This window comes from Globicephala melas, unplaced genomic scaffold (genome assembly GCF_963455315.2).
Source record: "Globicephala melas unplaced genomic scaffold, mGloMel1.2 SCAFFOLD_470, whole genome shotgun sequence".
Lineage (NCBI taxonomy): Eukaryota > Metazoa > Chordata > Mammalia > Artiodactyla > Delphinidae > Globicephala > Globicephala melas.
The window spans coordinates 86,441-111,028 of NW_027207638.1; the positions used below are offsets into that span (position 1 = coordinate 86,441).

The window sequence follows — 24,588 nt, forward strand, 5'->3', positions numbered from 1 at the left end:
ATGGAGAGTCTCAAGATGGATACGGAAATGCTCTATCCTGAGATAATTGTAGAAGTGGGCAAAGTCACTCTTGGAGAAGAAAAAAGGAAGAAGATGACCAATAGCTATTTGAAAAGAACTGAGAATTCTAAAATCATCCAAGCGACATGTGCACTGTTAAATTCTGGAGGGAGTGTGATCAAAGCAGAGATTGATGATAAAACCTACAGTTACCGATTCCATGGGCTGGGACAGGACCTGGAAACTTCTTTTCAAAAGCTCCTTCCTTCAGGTTCACAGAAATACCTTGACTACATGCAGCAGGGGCACAATCTTATGATTTTTGTGAAGTCCTGGAGCCCAGATGTCTTCAGCCTCCCGCTAAGGATTTGCAGCTTGCGCTCCAATTTATTTCAGAGAGCTGTGACTTCCACCGTCAACTTGAGTGCCAGCAGTGCTCTGGAGCTCCTCCGAGAGAAGCAGTCCAGAGCTCAAAGAGGAAGATCAAAGGTGCAGGAGCTGCATTCTCAGAAAGCTCTTGACAAATACATTCAGGAAGAGGAAGATATGAGGATGTGTGCCTCAGAATTTGTTAAAAAAGATAAACTCATCTATAAGGAGAAACTCGACTTCAGTGAATCCACACATGTCGAGCTTAAAAGGTTCACCACCAAAAAGATCATCCCTCGGATTAGAGAAATGCTGCCCCATTATGTTTCTGCATTTGCCAACACCCATGGGGGATACCTAATTATCGGGGTGGATGATAAGAGCAAAGAAGTGTTTGGATGTAAGAGAGAAAAAGTGAACCCTGAATTATTAAAAAAAGAAATAGAAAACTGCATAGAAAAATTGCCTACATTCCACTTCTGCTGTGAGAAGCCAAAGGTGAATTTCACTACCAAAATCTTGAATGTGTACCAAAAAGATGTCCTGTATGGTCATGTCTGTGTGGTACACGTGGAGCCCTTCTGCTGTGTAGTATTCACAGAGGCCCCAGATTCCTGGGTCATCAGGGACAATTCTGTCACAAGGCTGACGGCTGAGCAGTGGGTAGCCATGATGCTGGATATTCAATCAGGTAAAGCAGACAAGACGTCATTGTCCAGTCAGCAGGGAGGAGCCCCTTCTCTGCCTTCTTTTGGGTATTTGGTCAATATTTTGGTTAGAGAATAGAAAGCTAGTTTTGCTTACAAATCTTCTATTAAAGGGTTATTTTCTAACGTTTTTAGTTCCAAAGACTCAGAATATGAACTGTGTGAGGTCAAGAAATGCTTGGATTTTCATCTCTTTGGGGAAAGTTATAGTATGCCATCAGCCATGAATTCATGAAAGTTCCTTTTTATGTACTGTAAAGGTCTGCTGAAAAAAAAATTGCAGGCTGATAGTCTTAGTCTAAAACATTCATCAATAGTCTCTCTCTAAAGATGATATTTCAGAGAAACGTTGTTTAAGAAAGACTCTCCACTAATTCTTTCAAGGGAAACTTGTTGACAAATTTGAATTGTTTCAGTAACATTAGGAGCCAGTACCTTGAACCACTAGGCTGAGGGCACCACCAAGTGGAGAAAAACTTAACGCAAAAGAAGGTGCCAGGTACGGGCCTCCCTTATGGCACAGTGGTTGAGAGTCCGCCTGCCGATGCAGAGGACACGGGTTTGCGCTCCGGTCCAGGATCCCACATGCCTCAGAGCGGTTGGGCCTGTGAGCCATGGCCGTTGAGCCTGCACGTCTGGAGCCTCTGCTCCACAACGGGAGAAGGCACAACAGTGAAAGGCCCACATACCTAAAAAAAAAAAAAAAAAAAAAGGTGCTGGGGAGGGGATGGTGGTGGGGGAGGAGGATTTCTTGTGTTTTCACTTCCTTACAGTTTTGCTGAGCATCAGCCCTGGTGATTTCACATCAATCCATAAAGGACTTAACAGGCTGAATGAAGTTTATCGGTTTGCCTTCATGGTCAGTAAGTTCCAGATTTGATAAAAGAAGCTCAGATCAAGACTTCAGTGATTTTGTTGACACACACACACACACACACACACACACACATAAACCCCAAACTAGAGATCCTACTACTTTCCATTCCATCTAAACTTTGGGGTGGGGGAGACTTTAACAACTATAATAATATTTTTAAAATACTGTGCCTACTTTTTCTGACACCACCCTACCACCACCACTACCACCACTACTGGAAGCCTTTTCTTCTTAGAGGTGACCTGGAACCAGAATATTAGAGTTGGAAGGAACCTTAGGGATCACCTGCTCACCCTTGCAGGAGAGAGGTGAAATGACTTGCCCAAGATAAGTCACAGGTGACTTAGATGATGCATGGCCCTACAGGAGTCCCAGACCTCTTTTCCTAACATATGTGAACTGTTTGAGGCATAGAAAGAATGAGAACAGCTCAGGCATGACACACACCATATGTCAACAGTAGGAAGAGCAATAGAAACATTCTTTAACTTTTTTTTTTTCATCTGAAACAACTCTCCATGGATTTGTTTAGCTCCTTCCAATTTGGCCGCAGACTACAGCCTTCACCTGATTTCACCAGCTTCATCTACACGAAGAAGCCCGTCATCTCCCATCAAAGTCCTGGAATTTAAGGGGGCTCTACAACAACGCTTGTTTCCAGGTATTCCTTCTTGATTTCAGCTGAGGGGATTATTTATTTTCTAAAATTAAGTTGGGAGGAATTGGTAGCAATTCATCCAAGCCTTTCTCCTTAGAGAAGATCAAATGTAGTGCTTAGCAGATACAATTGTCCTGAATTAATATACATGGCGAATTCTTGATTTCAGTCATCAAATCCACCCTACACCTCTGTGCGTTTTGGGCTTCCAGTCACAGATGGCTTTTGTTCTCCAAATATGAGAGAATACATTTGAAAGAGCTGCCCCCTGGCTTTCCAAGGCAGAAGGAGGTGAGCCTTGGGGTCACCTAGACTCTTCCTAAGGCAGAGTTTCTCAGTCTTGACCCTATTGATATTTAGATCAGATAATTCTTTGTTAGGGAGGCTGCCCTGAGAATTGTAGGATGTTTGGCCGCATTCCTGGCCTCTAGCCACTAGATGCCAGTGGCACCTCTCAAGCTATGAAAAATCAAAACATTTCCAGATATTGCCAAATATCCCATGGGGGCAAAATTGCCACAGGAAAAGGAAAGTTCTTAGTTTCCCAAAAGCATCAGGTTCTGTCTCTGTCTCTGTCTCTGTCTCTCTGTCTCTCTCTCACACACACACACACACACACACACCCTTAACAGGAAGGAATACCTTCCTAGTACTACTGGACCATTTGGGGTTGAGGACAGAGTGCTAGAAGGCTGTTCTGTGAAGACCCCTCCCTGATTGCCTTCCCCTGTATGAGAGCTGCCAGAAACAGTGACTTCTCAGCCCTGGCCTGTGAAGAGGAGATGCTTTCTTTGCAGACAAGGAAACCCATAGTTCCATGGCTAGGCTCATCTCTTCTTACGATGTTGCAGGAATACTTAAATATCCTTTGGAAATTTTAGTAACTTCTATTCCTTGCACTTTCAGTGACACAGGAAGAGATACAATTTAAACCAGAATCCCTCTGTAAGAAGCTCTTCTCAGATCATAAAGGACTGGAGAAATTAATGAAGACACAGATATATCCTTGTTCTCAGGGGTTTGTGATATTTTCCAAAAGCTGGGCTAGTGACATTGGCTTCAGGAAGGAGCAGAATGTCCTGTGTGATGCTCTCCTAATAGCAGTAAACAGCCCCCTTGTACTCTATACAATCTTAACAGACCCCACGTGGATTGGGGGGCTTATGTACGCCCGGAACACTGCTCGTCAATTAAAGCAGAAACTGGGAACTGTTGGTGGTTACACAGGGAAACTGTGTGTCATCCCAAGGCTGATATACCTGCCCAGCACACAGTGTAGACCACGTGAAATCCCCATGCACTATCCCCGAGCCTACAGGCTTGCTGATGAGGATGAAATGGAAAATTTGTTGCAGGCCCTTATCATGGTCTCACTCTGCTCTCGATCTCTTCTGAGTGACCAGCTGGGCTGTGAATATTTCAATTTGCTTGTAGCAGAGCAGTGCGAGCTGCTTTCAGAGAGCCTTCAGGAGACACGAGAATTGTTCCTCCACTGCTTTCCAGGAACCAGGAAGACTGCCCTGGCCATAAAGATCATGGAGAAAATTAAGGACTTGTTCCACTGCAAGCCCAAAGAGATCCTCTACGTTTGTGAAAGTGACGCCTTAAAGGATTTTGTGATGTAAGAGTTTCACTAACTAAACACATTTAATCAGTCTTTCGACAGTATCACACAAGTAATTTGTGTCTTTAGTTTAAGATTTTGCAATGCCTTTGCTGCATATGGACAAGAGCCCAAACTATATACACATTTGCAAGTGATCAAGTAGTTGAGCTAGAAAACGGCACTTTGCAATGTTCAGGCTTAAACATCTCATTAGAAATTAGCTACATATGCATAACTTTAAGTTTATATAACTAGAAACATTTTCCCCCCACAATCTATGGCCTTAAATTTAAGAAAGGTTGAAACGAACCTATCTTGTTTCACATATACTTTTTGCTTGATATTTAGTGCTTTAAAGTCATAGGGTCTTTCAGTCAATTAGACATTACACCTAATGGGAACTTGAATTTAAATACCATTTATTTCGTTTATAAAATATTTTTACTTGTTTGACTTGTTCTGAGTCAATAATTTTAGAAAACATGCACATTTGCTTCTGATTTAAATCTTTAGCTTTCGATTTAGTAAAAGAAATTGGTTGTTAGTCAATCCAGCAACTGAGGGCTTTTAATTGACTTGCTTATTTATTCAACTAATCTTTTTGAACACTGTTTATATGCTAGGTACTGTGTACATTTAGTGTTAGAGGAGAAAAACATATTGCAGACCTTGCCGTAAAGCCCAATAAGAGAGACAAAGAGAAAAATAAGCAATGGGAGTGTTATGTAACTATTATGATACTAAAGATATGCTTAACTTGGGCTGGATATTGGTCAGCAAATACTCCCCAGTGAAGGAGATCTTGACTTCCTTCTTAAGAAGTGAGTAGGAGAAGTGAATAAAGGCAAAGGGCACAGCAAGTGCAAAGGCATGGAGATTAGAGAATCATAATGGTAGGTCTGCCTGGAGCCATGAGGGACTGTGGGTATGCGACAGATGATGAACTTGCAAAGGAGGCAGATGCCAGACTATGAAGGATCTTGTAAACTGTGTTAAAGGCTACGTTCTTTATTACGCTTTACAGGTATAAGTTTTTTTTTTTTTTTTTTTTTTTTTTTTGCGGTACATGGGCCTCTCACTGTTGTGGCCTCTCCCTTTGCGGAGCACAGGCTCTGGACACGCAGGCTCAGTGGCCATGGCTCACAGGCCCAGCCGCTCCGCAGTATGTGGGATCTTCCCAGACCGGGGCATGAACCCGTGTCCCCTGCATCGGCAGGCGGACTCTCAACCACTGCGCCACCAGGGAAGCCCCAGGTATAAGTTTTTAAATATCTCCAGTCAAAAGACAAATTCAATTCAACAAACATCTATGAACTTAATGTGAGTGGGTTACGGAGATGACTAAGAATCAATGCTTTTCTTCAAGAAGTCTACAGAGTCCAACCTGGAAGAGAGGAACGTGAATAGTTATGATTCAGGACATAGGGAGTAAAGCCCCAGGGACTGCACATGCAGTCCCACATCTGCAGGGATGGGTGATATGACTTGATTCCAAATTAGAGGTGGCAAGAAACAACCAAGTTTGTTTTTAAAAAAAAAAGTATACACACACACACACACACACACGTATGCTAAAACATACTATAAAGGAAAATTGAGCTAAGTAAGTAGGATTGGTAGCTCCATAGAGGCAAAGACCCTGCAGACTTGGTACCCTACTTGACATGTCATGGAACTCAGCAACCTCTTAATGTTTTCCTTACCAAAATCTAAAGAGGCTTCTGCTTTTGTACTACAAGTAAGTGGGGAAATAGGATTTTCTTTAGAGGAACTTGTATGAGCCCATACCTCTTTTGCATACGAAAATTATGATATGCCTCTAGGTGACTGTTCTCCAGCTCTAAAAAAGACAGAAAGTAAAGAAATAGTAGTAACAAGTGTAAATTCCTTTTGATATTTCCTTTAGATGTAAGGAATTTACCTTCAGGGATTGTCAAGCAGCAGAAATGGACTATGGTAGAAATAATAAAATCTCCTACCTGGGTTCATTTCAAAAGTATCGCATGCAGATTCAACTTAATAACCCCAAAGAGTAGGGTTTGCAATTATGTATTCTGTCTATCAGGTAACTTGTAAGTAGAGCATTTTTGTAGTTATTGAATCAGTGAATCAGTCTCCAGATGAGAACCAGTCTCTAATGCTAATCCAGAGAATAATAAATGCATGGTATTTCCTTTGTTTATATGGCTGAAGCCCTATTTTCTCCTTCATCCTTACAGCCAGCAAACCACCTGCCAAGCTGTGACCCGGAAAACCTTCATGCAAGGGGAGTTCTCAAAGATCAAACACATAGTGATGGATGAGACTGAGAATTTCTGCAGTAAATATGGTGACTGGTACATGAAGGCTAGGAGCATCACCCATCCAAAGGTGAGGGGCGCCGGAAGTGAAAATCTTCACCACGGGATTCTCTGGCTTTTTCTGGACCCTTTCCAAGTCCGTCATGCAGATATCAATGGCCTTCCCCCTCCATCTGCTCAGTTTCCTCGAAAAACAATCACCAATGGGATCCACTGTGCTCTGGACATAGCGATGCTGATGAAAGAAGAAATGAAGAGGATCAAAGAAAATCCTCACCCCAACGTGTCTCCAGACACATTGGCATCATTTAGGGAAGCTGCCTATGAGGAAGCAATGTGCGCTCAGGCTCTGCCTGGGGTGTGTGAGACAGAGACGAACCTGACCACAGAAGAAATTGCAAAACACGTGGCAGAAAGATGTCACAACCTGTTCCAATGTGGATATCTGCCCAAAGATATAGCAATTCTGTGCAGGAGAGGGGCGGACAGAGGACGCTATGAGCTTGCACTACTAAGAGCGATGGAATTATTTGAGACCCACGGAGCAGTGAAGGTCGTGTTCAGCCAGGTCTCTGGTGTTTTGGATGGTCACATCATTTTAGACAGTATTGAGCAGTTTTCAGGCCTGGAGAGGAATATTGTGTTTGGGCTCAGTCCGGAATATGCCCTGTCAGAGGAAGTTCATAAGCTCTGTTTTGCCTCGAGAGCCATTAAACACCTTTACCTGCTTTATGAAAAGAGGGCAACCTTCTGAAAATTATTTCAAACAGTACAGGAAGGGAGAAAGAGCAGAGTCCCTGCTCCCAGGCAGGTGGCAGCTATGCCTTTTCATGTGTTACAAGTGAGGAAATCAAGGCACAGTCAGAATAGCATGGAGCCACAGAAACATCTCTTGGGACTGGGCCTTTCAGTCTGTTTGCAGTGTCACTGTCCTTTTCCCACTCCACTCCACCTCTTCCCTGGTACTTATCACTGGTGCCTTGCCTCTGGTTTTTCTAGTCCAATCCAGCTTCCATCTTGTCAACCACAGAAGTCCTCCTCAAATACAGAACTGACTTTGTGACATCCCTGCTAATGTATCCCCAGGGAGTCCCCGCAGTCAAACCAAACTAATTTTCAAGGCTTTCCAGGATACACCCTGACTTACTGTCCTAATGCATCCTTTATTATACCTCTATCTCCCAGTGTTTCTAACGCACCCCAGCCTTGCTGGCCTATTTTGGGGATGGGGTAGGGTGCCCTCCAGGCACAAATCCAGGAGAAAGTGAGGAAATATTCTTTTTGGTTATAATTTCAGATAAAGCCCATCATCTTTCCAAGAGGTGGAAGAGCAGGCAGGGCTTGGAAAAGTGCTCTTAGCTGCCTCTCTGAACTGCTCAGGCCCCCAAGCCAGCCATCTGAACCTAGTGGTCGGCTCTCCTGATACTGGATTGAACAGAAGAACCTCCCCACTTACTCCTGTTGCTCCAGCTACCTGATATTTCATCATTTTTACCTTTCCTTGGGGGCTTTAAGGGTACTTTTAGATGGGAGAAAATAAAGTTCAGCAATTAGTTAGTTTTTGATGAAGCAAAAGATACCAGCGTGTTAACATTCGGAGAATGGGAAATGTGTGAATTCTCTAAAAATAAAGAGTCAAAAGTGGAGGAGGATTGAGGGAATGGAGAGAACAGGGGTCTGCTAAATTTTAGTCGTAAGCCTCAGTGCCATTTGACTTTGAACTATTTGCATACATTGTATAATTTTTGATAAAATAATTGATTTTTTTAAACAAATTAATTGTTTTAAATATTGCATTTGAGAGTCTTTGTCAGTTCTATGCAGACAGTTTGGTCGGGCTCAAAGTAGAAGGCCTAATCCAGTGGTTCTCAACACTGGCTGCTCATTATAACCATCTGGGGAGCTTTAAAAAATAGCAGTGATCAGGCCAGAAACGAGACCAGTTAAATCAGCAACTCTGGGCATGGGCCTGGGCAACGGTATTTATTAAAAGTTGTCCAGGGACTTTCCTGACAGTGCAGTGGTTAAGAATCCGCCTGCCAATGCAGGGGACATGGGGTCAAGCCCTGGTCCGGGAAGATCCCACATGCTGTGGAGCAACTAAGCCCATGTGCCACAACTACTGAGCCTGTGCTCGAGAGACTGTGAGCCACAACTACTGAGCCCACATGCCACAACTACTGAAGCCCGCAAGCCTAGAGCCCATGCTCCGTAACAAGAAGCCACCGAAATGAGAAGCCCGCGCACCGCAACAAAGAGTAGCCCCTGCTCTCCACAACTAGAGAAAGCCCACACGCAGCAACGAAGACCCAATGCAGCCATAAATAAATAAATAAATAAAAGTTGTCCGGATGATTCCAATGTGCCACCAGGGTTGAGAACTCATGAATCTTTCTTCTAGTCTGTTCTTTCTGGCCCCAAATGTATGTGTACAGATTTCTCTTCCCATTAGACTGTGAGACCCCTGACAGTAAGGATGGCACTTACACATCTTTATTATTTCCCTGAAAGTAACTAGTGCAGCACCTTGAACATGGCAGGTGCTCAGTAATTATTTACTGAATGGACTTGCTGCTTTCAGAAAATCAGAATCTACTAGGACAATGCTTCTAGCCAATAGAATGAATATCTAATTTTGGAGACTTCAAAGAGGTCAGTGTGGAGAATAATTAACACTGCCATAATGGAGAATAAGAGAATAAAGGAATTTAAACTGTTTTTAGGCAACAGCTAAAGGTCCATGTTGATGGAAGTTTGTTAGATTTGAGTTTGAGATTAGGAACTGGTGGAGACTAAGAATAAATGGCTAACTTGAATGTGCTTAGAATTCTACATTTTTCCTACAGACCCTTAATATAATAGATAAAACAATTTGTTTGGTGAAATAACATGCCTGCTGTGAGAAGCTTCTAAAACTTACTTTAAAAAAGAAAGGTACTATATTATGTAAGTTTGAGAAATGGAGAGAGGCAAAATAAACAGTTCTTAGCCACTTGTTATCCAGTCATAATTTTTTTCATTTTTGCTTATTTATTTCTATTCTTTGTTGACTTGCAAAAAATATTTTTACATAGTTATGATCAAGTTGTACAATCAATTTTATATCCTGTGCATGTGTTTTTTCCATGTAATCTTTTTGTGAGGCACTGTTGTAGACTGTATAATTCTTCCCAGTACTTCATCACTCCCTACACCTATACCATGTGTAGTTCCTGAGATTACAGCTGGAGTATATTTTCCACCCCCCTGATGTCAGCTTGGCTGTATGACTTTATTTAGCCAATGAAATTTTAGTAGTTGTGATGTGTACAGAGGCTTTACCCATTTCAGTGCTGGGTCTGCTCTCTTGGGCTTCTGCTACCACCTTGTGAAGATGATGTCTTGGGCAGCCCACTAGTCACGAAGGAATGAGAGATGTGAACTCAACTCATGGCTGGAGCCAAGTTCCACTGATCCCGACAAGATTAGCCAAAATCCAGCTGACCTGCAAATGCAGAAGTGAGAGAAAAAGACTTATTGTAAGACTGAGATTCTAAGCTTGTTGTTTGTTTTGCAGCAGTAGCTGACTAATGCAGGCATTTCCCCATGTTGTAGTGTAGTCTTCAAAATGATCATTTTTAATGGTTGCACAATATCCCAGAAGATTATACAAAATTTCAGTAATCATCCTCCTAATAATTTGGGTAACTAGCAATTTTACACTATTAAAATCAAGCCAGGCACATACTCTACTCAGGCATATGACCTTTTCTTTCCTTGGTATATTTATGAATCCCCAGAGGTGAGATGACTGGCTCAAAAAGGTGACCTTGATAAAAGATTCACCTTATTCGTACTGTACATAACAACATTCAGATTTGTTGCCTTAAACAAGAGAACAAAATGCTGACCAGGTTTTGATGACGAAAGAGGCACTGGCATCTCAGAAACAGGTGGCTCAGAGCACGCTGTCTGCATGCAGAGTAAAACCAAGGCCCATCACCATAACCCAGAACCTCAGAGGAGGAATCTAACTTGGAAAATTACAGATGGGAACATGAATTATGTAACCTTAACATTATATGTAAATAAAAAGCTCTCATCACTTGAAACCAATGTAGGGTGTTATCCCAGAGAAAAGAAAAGGCAGGATACCTCTAATCATCAATAGAACTCTTTTTTTTGGCCGCACTGCGTAGCTTGCGGAATCTTAGTTCCCCCGACCAGGGAGCGAATCCACGCCCCCTGCAGTGGAAGTGCGGAATCCTAACCACTGGACCGCCAGGGAATTCCCATATAGGACTTGTTTTGAAGAAAGACTGTGCCATCTATGAAATGGAAAGAGGAAGAACCAGAGAGGTAAACTAGATTTCTTATGAAGCTGAGCTGCCTCAGTTTCCCCATGGTTTGGGAGAGGCTGAACATCAAATTATTTTCAAGAAGCTTCAATTTCAAATAAGCACAAAATTTATAATAACCGTATGTTTCTATTTACTGAGATGTTACTACAACCAGCTACTATTTGCTAATGCTTTGTGTACATTCTCACAACAACTCATATGAGGTATACCATACACATGTTATCACCACTTCATAGATGGTAAAACTGAGGCGCAGAGAATTTAATTTTCTGAAAGGCACATGTCTAGTAAGTGTCCAAGCTGGATAAATATAACATTTAAATAGATTTAGTCATCTCAACTCTGAGAATGTAGAAATACTCTGAAGATACTCTCCAAAGGCGAGAATACTCATGTTTGCTAACAGGATCCTTGGTCAAGCTCTCAACTCTAGAAAGCATTGGCCTCCACTGCAAGTGAAAACAGCTGAGTAGTCTATACTGTTTCCTATACTTAATATCTGTCAGTTCTCCCAGAGCCTCCTGATCGTTCTAGAAAAATCTGAATTTCTTCTTCTGCAAAGCTCAGGATCAGACTCAGGTCATATTCCTGACCTGTCCAAAGTCAGGGACTCCTAACATGGACTGACAAATCCCCTCCGAGGCTGCTGCATGTTGGCTTCTCCCAAGATTTAGTGTAAAATCCCCATTTTCCTCCTTTTTGCAAAGTCCTTTTGTGGGGGGAGGGGAGAAATATACATCTATCTTGCTCGTTTTCAAATGGAATGGGCATTTAAAAGTTCCAGAGACAATGTTTTCCTTCTGAATCTACCTCATGCACAAGTGGAAGGAGACTCAAGCTGCCTCTTAGTTCAGTATCTTCAGCTGACAGAGGTGACATGATTTTGAAATAAATGGGATCAGTTTTCAATTTTGTTCCTTCTTTCATTCTCAGCCTAAAATGGAAGTGAAGAATGAGGAATTAGGACACAGCCACTATGTTCATCCTCTTTTTATTGTTTATTGTTTCAGAATCATCTCAGACCATTTGCATTTAAAGTCCTTCACCTCTGCTTTAATCAGGGAAAGTTGTCTTCTTTGCCCAATTATACAGCTTGGAAGAAGCATGTCTTGGGTGGGGGGGAATGAGGGAAGCACGGGCTTCCTTCCAAGACAGCCAGATATGACAAATAAACCCCATCAGTCAATGGCTAATACATCAAAATGCCTCTACAGCTCCATCCCTGTATCCTCTGATATCTAAGATTATAGCTAACATATAGTGAGTGCTTACTATGTGTCAGATACTGTGCAAAATGTTTTAAATACCTTATATCTTTTCTCATTCCCTCAATCTTTGAATTATGTATAGCAGCCTCAAGCAAGGTAGGATAAAGTCGTGTTAAGAGCTTGACTCCTAGGGTCAGATTGACCAGAGCTTTGAATTCCAACCGTATTTCTTAATCGGCTGAATGACCTCAGGCAAGTTAATTTCCCCCTTTAAGACTCAGCTTTCTCATTTGTAAAACAGAAATAAAATTCATACCTATGCCTTAGATAAAGATGAAGGTTGAAATAAATAATATATTTAAATAAAGCCTGGCATATGGAAGGCTCTCAATAAATTTTGGCCCTGATTAGCTTTAATTTACAGTTGAAAATGTGCCTTGCCTGAGACCACCTAGTAAATTCTGAACCCAAGATCTGAACCCATGTCTGCCTGACTCCAAAGTCTACTTTAGCCTCTATGCTATTCTGCCTTCCTGCACGTCAAAGTTAAATGCATGAGTCTCCATGTTAACAGTAATTTATTTGCTTTGATATGGAGACTAGGATTGGATATACTCGGAATATTTGTGATATTAAGCAACATGGCTCTTGTTAGCTTCTAAAACTTTTCTACAAAATCTGTATGATAACAAAAATGACTCACATAACAGAAATGTTTAGGGAAAAGTGATTTCTACAGTAAGAAACTTTAAAAATATACCTTTCATAGGGGCTTCCCTGGTGGCGCAGTGGTTAAGAATCCGCCTGCCAATGCAGGAGACACGGGTTTGAGCCCTGGTCTGGGAAAATCCCACATGCTGCAGAGTAACTAAGCCCGTGCGCCACAACTACTGAGCCTGCGCTCAAGAGCCTGCGAGCCACGACTACTGAAGCCCGCGTGCCTAGAGCCTGTGCTCCACAACAAGAGAAGCCACCGCAGTGAGAAGCCCGCACACCACAATGAAGAGGAGCCCCCGCTCGCCGCAGAGAAATCCCTGCGTGCAGCAACGAAGACCCAACACAGCCAAAAATAAAATAAATAAATAAAATAAAATTATTTAAATATATATATATACCTTTCATTATGAGATCCATATAATGACATTACAGAAAGATTAAAAAGTAGAGAATGACAATGGAATATTACTCAGCCATAAAAAGAAACGAAATTGAGTTATTTGTAGGGAGATGGATGGACCTAGAGTCTGTCATACAGAGTGAAGTAAGTCAGAAAGAGAAAAACAAATACCGTATGCTAACACATATATACGGAATCTAAAAAAAAAAAAAGGTTCTGAAGAACCTAGGGGCAGGACAGGAATAAAGACGCAGACATAGAGAATGGACTTGAGGACACGGGGAGGGGGAAGGGTAAGCTGGGACGAAGTGAGAGAGTGGCATGGACATATATATACTACCAAATGTAAAACAGATAGCTAGTGGGAAGCAGCCGCATAGCACAGGGAGATGAGCTCTGTGCTTTGTGACCACCTAGAGGGGTGGGATAGGGAGGGTGGGAGGGAGATGGAAGAGGGAGGAGATATGTGGGTGTAGGTATATGTATAGCTGATTCACTTTGTTATAAAGCAGAAACTAACAGACCATTGTAGAGCAATTATACTCCAATAAAGATGTTAAAAAAAAAAAAAAGTAGACAATGACAGGGAATTCCCTGGTGGTCCAGAGATTAGGACTCCATGCTTTCACTGCTGAAGGCCCAGGTTTGATCCTTGGTCTGAGGACTAAGGTTCCACAAGCTGTGTGATATGGCCAAAAAAAAAAAAAAGGTAGAGAATGAGAAAACTCCTTCCTACCGCTGTATCATACAGCTGCTTCCACTTTTGCTTATTCATTTCCAGTGTTAGTCCATTGGCAGATATATTTTAGCAAAGCTGTAATCATAGTATACACTGTGTTTTGCATCCTGTTGGGGTCAGTTGTTCTGGAGGCCCCTTCCCACTCTGCAGTTTCCCACTGAGACACTGTCCACATTACAGCCTAAGGAGGGGTGATTCCCGGCACAGCAGATCCTCTAATGTTCCAGTTGATTTCTTAGCCAAACCCACCTGAATTCACGCCTACAGAAAGAAAGATGATGATGGGCAAGTAAAAGATACAGAAGCTCTTCACCAAACTCCATCACATACGGAGGTAGGGGTGGAGTGAAGACATTTTAGGCAACTCAGCAACAGAGTAACATGATTAGGACGGACGCATTCTTCTCCCCTCATTTCCCCACAGGTCAGTGTGAGAAGCTGCCATTGGTGGTTGTGCCCTCCCTCAAGGGTGCCTGTTGCCAGGCACACAATGCAGGAGGTCTGTAAAACAGACTCTGTTCATTCAAAGCTACCTAAACAGTGTTGTCCAAATTTTCCTGATAAGAATCACCTAGTGTGGTTGTTAAAATTCCAGATCCTAGGCCCCTCTCAGCTTTAGGGCAGGGGCCTAAGACTGGAATTTGGAGATCATTTAGGAAACGTTGTATTGACTGTTGAAATGGGTGGAGACTGTGACTGAATTACAGGAAGAACACCCACTCACTACTTACAGTGCTACCCAGGAATGACCACAACATCCATCAGACTGAGCTTGGAGGAAGTACCCATGTACTTGTGTGGGTTTCAGAGCCAAATGTGACAAGGTTCAAATATAGCCTCAGGTACCCAAATGTGATCTGGGCAGGTTAACTGCTCTTTCTTACATAAAATGGAAATAATAATATAGCCATGTCTCAGACGGTTGTCATAAAGATTCAATGCTGTGTTCCATGTGCTTGGTACAAAATCCAAGTGTCGACAAACAGTAGCTATTAAACCACTACTAAATTCTCAGTGCCTGGCATGTGATGAAACACTGCTACTTAACCTTTCTGAAGCTTAGTTTCTTCCTAGGTATAAGAGATGTTGGGAAGGGGGAAATTTCCCCCCTACCCCTCGAGTTCTTTTAGCTGAAGATTGACACAAGACAAATTAACAGGAGAAAAAAAATTAATTAGAATGCAGAGAGGTCTCATAGAAATGCCTCCCCAAGCGACCAAAGAAGGCTGTTCATATAACATTTTTAGGCAGAGAAACAATTATTTGTGAAGATTTAACAAAGGGGTTTGTGCTTGGGGTAGCCGACTCAGGAAGGAACAGTGTTTGCTTATTCGGCTTTCTTAGCCTTGAATTCCTTAACTGGTGATAAGGATACTTTCTAATCTCCTGGTATAGGGAGGATACTTTGACACGGGAGATTTCTTTTCTACTTTCTGGGGGAAAACGGGGGGGTGGGGTGGTCAGAATGTTTTTTTTAATATCAGTCTTTCCCCCACCACCTGTTTCTCAAGTAGTTTTCACTCAGAATAATCAATATGCCATTGTGGCATATCTTGGGGCAGCCTACTCTGAACCCCAACACAGGGGTACTATGAAATGCTGGCCTAATACTAAATCCTCTGTAAATGGTGGCTGTTAAGACATGCCCTGGAGATTAGATAGTAATAATATATCAGTGTTTATTTCCTGACTTTGATGACTGTCTTGTGGTTATGTAGAATAATGTGTTCAGGGATAATGGGAAATCAGGTTAGTAATTTACTTTCGAATAATTCAAGAAAAAGTTATTTACAACTGTACTTGCAAATTTTCTGCCAGTTTGAAATTGTTTCCAAATAAAAACATTATACAAAAATGTACACTATTAATAATGTACTATTTATATATAATATGTACTTCTTTGATTTTCATTTCTGATATAAACCAAGATACCTTGTAGAGAGATAAGAGAAAAATGTGAAGAAATGTCAATAAATCCAATTGTTAATTACTAAAAAACAAAAAGACATCCCCTGGACCCTGCTGAGTTTTTCTCACTGGACACGTCTCAGGTATAACTTTTTTAAAAAATGCTGTGTCTCTGGGACAATTTGTGGGATGTATTGCTTTTGTGCAATCAGATTATTACCTGCTCTGTTTGCCACATGTAGGCAATGTCATGAAGTGATAATGCTCGCCATATTAGAACCAGATTTGGTACAAACTGGATTTGTGTGGCAGTCTGTAATGGTAGTAATTTCTAGGACAATTCACCATGAATAGTGAGCTGAAAGATTGTAACAATGGGAGACAGGAAATATGGGAGTCCAGTAGTTCCTGAACCTGGCTGACCATAGAATCACCTGGGAATCTTAAAAATACAGATTCATTGTTTGCTGCATCGTGTCTGGGGAGAAGCCTGAGAACCTGCTTTTTTATTTGTTTTTTTCTCTTTTTAAAAAATTTTTAGTTTATTTTTTTTTATTATTTTATTTTTTTTTTTTTTGGTACGCGGGCCTCTCACTGTTGTGGCCTCTCCCGTTGCGGAGCACAAGCTCCGGCCGCGCAGGCTCAGCGGCCATGGCTCACGGGCCCAGCCGCTTCGCGGCATGTGGGATCTTCCCGGACCGGGGCACGAACCTGTGTCGCCTGCATCGGCAGGCAGACTCTCAACCACTGCGCCACCAGGGAAGCCCTTTAGTTTATTTTTATTTAAAAAAAAAATTTAGAATCTGCATTTTTAAAAAGTGTGCTGAAAGGTTCTGATGAGCAGCCAAGACTGGGAACTAATTATTTGGTTGTAGTGTAGAACCTGATAGTTGACGTTTTTTCTTTCCTTACTCATTTCAAAGATGTCTATCTTGATTAAACACACTGCCAGCCACCTCCCGGCAATGAGGAGGCTCTTTTGTTTTTGTGAGCTTGGTTGATTTCATAACTGACCATTTGGGTTGCTGGACTTTCTTTGTGTTTTGTCTTTTTTTTTTTTTTGCAGTACACGGGCGTCTCACTGCTGCAGCCTCTCCTGCCACAGAGTACAGGCTCCGGACGCGCAGGCTCAGCGGCCATGGCTCACCGGCCCAGCCGCCCCGAGGGAAGAACCCGTGTCCCCTGCATCGGCAGGCGGATTCCCAAGCACTGCGCCACCAGAGAAGCCCCTGTGTTTTGTCTGTTTTGGTCACACGGCTTGTGGGATCTTAGTTCCTGACCAGGGATTGAACCCAAGCCCTTGGCAGTGAAAACACTGAGTCCCAACCACTGGAGCGCCAGGGAATTCCCCGTGGGTCGCTGTTTTCCGCTTTTTTTTTTATTTCTTCCTGTTTTAAATTTACGCCCTTATGTTTCAAGTTCACCAATAGGGAGCCCGCCAAACTCTAAGCTCCCATCCTCCACCCCAGAGAAAGCGGAACCCCAGGCCAGCATGTTCTCCTTTTCTCTCTACTCACAACCTCGCTGTGTGGCCCCAGGTCTGCTGTGTATTTCCAGATCCTGTAAGTAATAACCCTTTATTTTTTTCAAAGGTTCCTGATGGTTATTGCTGAAGGGTGTCTCGCAGTCATAATAAGAACGAGAAGGGCCAGTCAATTCCCTTTGGTGCACGACACCTTTTCTCAATATTAAAAATTATTGCTGGGCTTCCCTGGTGGCGCAGTGGTTGAGAATCCGCCTGTCGATGCTAGGGGACACAGGTTCGTGCCCCGGTCCGGGAAGATCCCACATGTCGCGGAGAGGCTGGGCCCGTGAGCCATGGCTACTGAACCTGCGCGTCCGGAGCCTGTGCTCTGCAACGGGAGTAGGCCGCAACAGTGAGAGGCCCGCGTACAGCAAAAAAAAAAAAAAAAAAAAAAAAAGATTGCTAAGTCTATACTGTAATAATTTTTGCAGTCTATAAGGATGGCTACCCAAAAGAAACCAAAAAAGAGCTCCAGGGGACTGTGATTTGTGTAGGCTGTAGAGGGAAGCTGCAGATCAAAGTAGTAAGTAGAAGAAACTTAATCAAAACAATACTAACAGTATTAGCAGTCAAATCAATAACAGGAAACCCAGCAGCAGTTTCAACAGGATTTAACTGCAACTGTTGGGCTTATAGAGGCTACCAGAAAAATTAAGTGAGAAGGTCAACGAGATGCACTGCTTAATTACCTATCTGACTCTAGCACTGCTTTCTTTTCCTTATTGCATTAAACATTTCTCGAGTAATACAGGCATAATGTACAAAATAACAATTTCTCCTCCCCTTACCATCTTCCTTTCCAATTCTACTCCCCAGGGTGAAATCCTTAATAATAGTTTGATGTGTATCCAAACAGGTTTTTCTGTAGTCTTGTTCTCCAAGAAGTTTAAAGTTTCAAGCCAGAACTAACTCACTTTTCACCTACTTATTAAAAGGACAAATTTCTATTGATAGAAAGGCAATATTCAGCCCCGCCCCCCGCCCTTGAGGCTGGAAAGACAGCCACTAAGAGGCAAATGCCTTCTAATTAGTTTTCTGAGAAACTGAAACCTAAAAGACAGAAGCATGTTTACCTTTGGTTTCAGGAAACCAGGTTTAAAAAGGCGGGGAACATTCTCGTTTCCCTTCCTAAGGAAATAAAAATTTCTTCTGGGCTTGCTTTTGTTAAGCTGCAGACACCCAAACAGGTCAGGACTCAGGTGTTTTCAGCACCCAGACCCTAAGGAATCTTCTAATTCGCTAGGTAGGTAGAGACTACCTGGAGAGACCTGAGCCATGCCTGTTCAACAGAAAAGATGGGCTGAAAAAACGACCACAGAACCCTAAGATAAAAATCCACCCTGCGGCTAGAGACCCTTCCAGATATATCTACTTTAGGCAAGAGAGGCTGAGGTGGACCTGTTATGCCCACATTTTTCTTAAGTGAAATAGACAGGAGAACTGGCCCTTAGATGGGACTCACCTTCTAGCTGAGGCCAGGGATGCAGGATTCCAGCCAGACAACCTGACAGAGGTCTGAGACAGTGCTGTAGAGAGTTATAAGGTGGACTGATCAACGAACTATCTGGAAACAAACTTTCAGATGGGACAGGGAGGAGCTAGAGTCTTGGTGGGAAGGGGTGACTGTGACAAAGGATTCTTTGTCAGGTACCCAATTGGTTGATCTCTACGGAAAGGGTTTTCTTGTTTTTCATAATGTATACACTTTAATTTTCAGAAAAAAACTTTAAAATATATTGACCCGGAAGCTCTGACCTAGTTGGATTTTCCAGGTTATTTTTTGTAAGTGTGTCAAAAATTCATTTAGTTATTTTGTTTACCAACATTTATTAAAGCACTGGAAAATAACTTGCCCAACTTTATTTTTTATTTATTTATTTTTTTAATAGAAAGTTCTCTAAGTCTTTTTATTATTATTACTGAGATATAACTGACATGTAACACTGTATTACTTTAAGGTATACAGCACAATGATTTGATATATGTATATATTGCAAAGTGATTACTACAAAAAGTTTAGTTAACATCTGTGACCACACATAGTTACATTTTTTTCTTATGATGAGAACTTTTAAGATATACTCTTTTAGCAACTTTCAAATATACAGTAAAGTATTCTTAACTGTAGTCACCATGCTGTGCATTATATCCCAGGACTTATTTAGAACTGGAAGTTTGTACCTTTTGACCACCTTAACACATTTCACCCTCCCTTCCCTCACTTCTGGCAACCACCGATCTGTTCTATGAGTTCAGTTTATTGTCATTTTTTAAGATTCCACATATAAGTAAGATCATACAGCATTTGTCTTTCTGACTTATTTTACTTAGCATAATACCCTCAAGGTCCATCCATGTTGTCACAAATGGCAATATTTCCTTCCTTTTATGGTTGAGTAATATTCCATCATATATACACACCACATTTTCTTTATCTACTTATGGACAATTAGGTTGTTTCCACATCTTGGCTATTGTGAATAATTTTTTTTTTATTTTCATTGGAGTATAGTTGCTTTACAATAGTGTATTAGTTTATACTGTACAGCAACTTCCCAACTTTAACAAGTTGCTTCTTCTAATCTTTTTGGAGATAGGGCACGAATGAATGTAAAATTAGGAATAATTCAGCAAGTGGATGGTTGAGAAATTTACCACTCTATAATAGGAAAAAAATCATCTGTGATAATAGATACTTATTTTCCTAGACACAGGCAACACCTACAGATATTCTGGGTATCTTGCAGACATCAACTGCCATACTCATTTTTACAACATAAATATGTTTTTATTACTGCAGCCATAGATGTAAGATGATTTTTTAGACCCAAATTAAATGAGGACAAACTACTAGAGAGTATACTTACAGCATTGATGTGGGGAAAAGAAATAAGTCAGAGAAGGTCATCTAATCCTGAGCAGGTCATAACTTCTCTGGTTTGAGTCTTCATCTTTGAAATACAAGATAGCATAATGCCTGGGGCAGACAGAGCCAGGTCTGAGGTTGTGGGTCTCCTCTGTCCAGGGTCTGATTGTTTGTTTGTTTGTGGATTCCAATTTTCTCAGCCCCGGGGACTCATAACCCTTCCCCATTCCATTCTTCCCCTTGGGCCCACACGCAGAGGCTCTGCTTCTCAGACTAGCTTTTCCCAAGCTGCGCGCGCACGCACGCTCAAGAAACCCTTCCGGTTGGGGGCGGGGAAGCAGAAAAAAACAAACCAAAACGCCAGGTGGGGGAGGTGCAGGGCGCAGGCGCAGAGCCGAAGGGCAGGAGTGCTCAAGTGCGAGCAGTGAGCCCGGGAGGGAAGGACTCGTTTGTGCGTGTTGAGCGCGGGAGAGCGGGACTCGGGTTTTTTTGGGGTGTGCGTGTGTGTGTGTGTGTGTGTGTGTGTGTGATGTTACCTTAAGACTCTTAGATTATACACTAATATGTGTGTGTGTGTGAGATGTTACCTTAAGACTCTAAGATTATACACTAATATGTATAAAATAAATAACTAATGAGAACCTGCTGTATAGCACAGGGAACTCTACTTAGTGCTCTGTGGAGACCTAAATGAAAAGGAAATGCAAAAAAGACGGGATGTATGTATACATATGGCCGATTCACTTCGCTTTACAGTAGAAACTAACACAACATTGTGAAACAACTATACCCCAAGTAAAAAATAAATTAAAATCCAAGAATTTCGTGAAGAAAAAAGACTCCAAGATTAAAGACTCAGGGGTGTGTGTGTGTGTGTGTGTGTGTGTGTGATGTTGCCTTAAAACTAAGATTAAAATACCCCCCTGCTACTCTTCTTAAATAATGCTTCTCTAGAGTACTTTGTAAATATATATTATCAAACAAATGTTTGTATTTATTGAGATAATTTTGACTTTCTATTAATGTTCCTATGACTTTTTTATTAATTAATGGTTTTTCTTGTATTGTCTAATCTTGTATTCTGGGCTAAACCCAATTTGGGTCTGTGTGTGTGTGTGTGTGTGTGTGTTTAATAATAGCAATAATAATAAACTTTAAGTACAAAAAACAAATCTAAAAAACTCTTCTTTTGTTATCCCCAATTTTTGTTACTCCATTACCTCAAATTGACAACTGCTGGCATCTTGCCATAGTTACTTCAAGCTTTTAAAAAATTCAATAAGTAAAATATTGTAGATAAGTTTGAGGTTCTCTTTGCCTTCTATTTCCAGTTTCATTTTTCTCTCCTTTTCTCAGAAGCAACCAACATTCTGAGTTACTGTATATCTTTTACACTATTTTTTTTTTTTGCGGTACGTGAGCCTCTCACTGTTGTGGCCTCTCCCGTTGCGGAGGACAGGCTCTGGACGCGCAGGCTCAGCGGCCATGGCTCACGGGCCCAGCCGCTCCGCGGCATGTGGGATCTTCCCGGACCGGGGCACGAACCCGTGTCCCCTGCAGCGGCAGGCGGACTCTCAACCACTGCGCCACCAGGGAAGCCCTCTTTTACTCTGTTTTTAACACACATTGTTTTACACACACACACATACAGGAATAATATGTAATATTGTTGTGTGCATTTTTAGCTTATTTAAATTGTTTAATGTTATATGTATATTTCTGCAACTTGATTTTTTAACTCTACATTTTGTTTCTGATATCTGTGTCATTGTGTGTGTGTTTTCGTTTATTCTCTTCAAGTGGCTCACAATACTCCTTTCAGCAAATATTACCACGTTTCATTTCCTTATTTCATTATTGATGGACAGTTAGGCTATTTCCAAAATTTGGTGTTACGGACAGTGCTAAAATGACTGTTCTTGTCTCCTTGCACACATTGTTTACCTATTCATCTGTTGAAAAACATCTCGGTTGCTTCCAAGTTTTGGTAATCATGAGCAAAGCTACTATAAACATTCATGTGCAGGTTTTTGTGGACATAGGTATTCAACTCTTTGGGGTAAATACCAAGGAACACTATTGCCAGATCATATGGTAACAATATGTTTAATTTTGTAAGAAGCAACTAAACTGTCTTCCAAAGTGGCTGTACCATTTTTCATTCCCACCAGCAAAGAATGAGAGTTCCTGTTGCTCCACATACTCATCAACTTTTGGTGTTGTAAGTGTTTTGGATTTTAGCCATTTTAATAGGTATGCTGTGGTAGCTCATCGTTGTTTTAATTTGCAATTCCCCAATGACATATGATGTGGACATCTTTTCACATACTCCTTTGCCATCTGTGTATCTTCTTTTTTTTTTCTTTCTGGCCGTGAGTATGGCTTGCAGGATCTTAGTTCCCCAACCAAGGATCGAACCCAGGCCCATAGCAGTGAAAGCGAGGACTCCTAACCACTGGACGACCAGGGAACTCTCCCATCTGTATATCTTCTTGGTGAGGTGTCTGTTCAGATATTTTACCCATTTAAAAAATTGGGTTGTTTATTTTATTGATGAGTTTTAAGAGTTCTTTGTATGTTTTGGATACCAATCCTTTATTAGATATATGTTTTAAAGAAATTTTCTCCCAGCCTGTGGCTTACCTTATCATTTTCTTCAGTGTCTTTTGCAGAGCAGAAGTTTATAATTTTAATGAAGTCCAACGTATCAGTTCTTTTCATGAATCATGCTTTTGGAGTTGTATCTAAAAAGTCACTAACTACCAAACCTAAGGTCACCTAGATTGCCTCCTATGTCATCTTCTAGAAGTTTTATGGGTTTGCATTTTACATTTGGGTCTATTATCCATTTGAGTTAATTTTTGTGAAAGGTATAGGTCTGTATCTAGACTCATAGTTCTGCATGTAGATGTCCATTGTTTTCTGCACCATTTGTTGACAGGACTCTCCTTTATCCATTGAATTGCCTTTTCCCCTTTGTCAAAGATCAGTTAAATATATTTGTATGAGGCTATTTCTGGGCTGTCTTATCTGTTCCACTGATCTATTTCATCAACATCACACTGTCTTTATCACTACAACGTTATAGTTAGTCTTGAAGTTGGTTTGGTCAGTCTTCTGACTTTGTTCTTTCAATATTGTGTTGGCTATTCTGGGTCTTTTGCCTTTCCATGTAAACCTTAGAATCAGTTTGTTGATATTCACAAAATAATTGCTGGGATTTTGATTTGAATTGCACTGAGTCTATAGATCAAATTGGGAAGCACTGATTTCTTGACAATATTGAATCTTCTTATCCATGCACATGGGACTATCTCTTCATTTCTTTAGCTCTCCTTTGATTTCCTTCAACAGAGTTTTGTCATTTTCCTCCTTAGAACTTGTATATGTCTTATTAGATTTATACGTAAGTATGTCATTTCTTTTTTTTGTTGTTGTTCTAAAGTAAGTGACATTATGTTTTAAATTTAAAATTCCAGTTGTTCATTGCTGGTATATAAAAAAGCAATTGACTTTCGTATACTAATCATGTATTCTGCAACCTTGCTATAATTGCTAATTAGTTCCAAGGGTTTTTTTTTGGTTTTTTGTGGGTTTTTTTTTTTGTTGATTCTTTGGAATTGTCTACAGAGATAATCATGTCATCTGTGAATGCAGACAGCCGTACTTTTCCCTTCCCAATCTGTAAACCTCTTATTTCCTTTTCTTGTCTTAATGCATTAACTAGGACTTCCAGTACTATGTTGAATAAGAGTGGTGAGAGGGGATATGCTTGCCTTGTTCCTGATCTTAGTGGGAAAGTATCTAGTTTCTCACCATTAAGTGTGATGTTAGCTATAGATCTTTTAAATAAATGTTCTTTATCAAGTTGAGGAAGTTTCCCTCTATTCCTAGTTTGCTGAATTTTAGAGTTCTTTATATATTCTAGATTTCGGATATTTGTCAGGTATGTGATTTGCAAATATATTCTCCCAGTCTGTAGCTTGTCTTTTCATTTCCTTAATAGGAGGTTTCGCATGGCAAAAGTTTTAAATTTTTGACGAAGTCCAATTTAATGATTGTTTTTCTTTTACAGATTGTGCTTTGGGTATCCTCTAAGAGCTGTTTATCAAGCCCTAGGTCCTGAAGAGTTTCCCCTATCTAACCCTTTTGTTTGTGCAGAGTTCTTTTTAAATAATAAAAATGCTAGGACCTTGGGATTAACATACACACACTACTATATATAAAATAGATAATCAACCAGGACCTACTGTATAGCACAGGGAACTCTGCTCAGTATTCTGTAATAAACTATATGGGAAAAGAATCTGAAAAAGAGTGAATATATGTATATGTATAACTGAATCACTTTGCTGTACACCTGAAACT

At 41.1% G+C, this 24,588-nt stretch overlaps 2 protein-coding genes and 1 long non-coding RNA gene across 4 annotated transcripts in view; 2 read left to right on the forward strand and 1 right to left on the reverse strand.

The window, feature by feature from the left end:
* SLFN14 (schlafen family member 14) lies at positions 1-7,271 on the forward strand. Its single transcript, XM_030850486.2, has 4 exons — positions 1-1,060; positions 2,486-2,614; positions 3,518-4,232; positions 6,437-7,271. Exons 1-4 carry the CDS (start codon positions 1-3, stop codon positions 7,269-7,271), a joined length of 2,739 nt encoding a protein of 912 aa, XP_030706346.2.
* On the reverse strand, positions 5,309-20,524 carry LOC115849341 (uncharacterized). 2 transcript variants are annotated; one of them, XR_009561853.2, is made up of 3 exons: positions 20,222-20,523; positions 9,839-10,001; positions 5,309-6,752 (listed from the first exon to the last, which is right to left on the reverse strand). It is a non-coding gene; the product is annotated as an uncharacterized lncRNA (long non-coding RNA). The 2 variants fall into 2 exon arrangements; XR_011377200.1 differs by lacking the exon at positions 5,309-6,752 and adding an exon at positions 18,817-18,880 and having other exon boundaries at positions 9,524-10,001; positions 20,222-20,524.
* LOC115849340 (schlafen family member 11) overlaps positions 17,330-24,588 on the forward strand; it is a 20,249-nt gene continuing 12,990 nt past the window's right edge. Inside the window, exon 1 of the mRNA XM_030850487.2 lies at positions 17,330-17,391. The gene's annotated coding sequence lies outside the window, so the exon portion shown is untranslated. The remainder of the gene's footprint in view (positions 17,392-24,588) is intronic.

Bases quoted from the DNA above. Each gene is read 5' to 3' on its own strand.
- SLFN14 (XM_030850486.2), top strand. From the start codon at position 1: ATGGAGAGTCTCAAGATGGATACGGAAATGCTCTATCCTGAGATAATT. The intron at 2,615-3,517 runs GTATTCCTTCTT...TTGCACTTTCAG, and splicing joins ACAACAACGCTTGTTTCCAG to TGACACAGGAAGAGATACAA. The intron at 4,233-6,436 runs GTAAGAGTTTCA...TCATCCTTACAG, and splicing joins GCCTTAAAGGATTTTGTGAT to CCAGCAAACCACCTGCCAAG.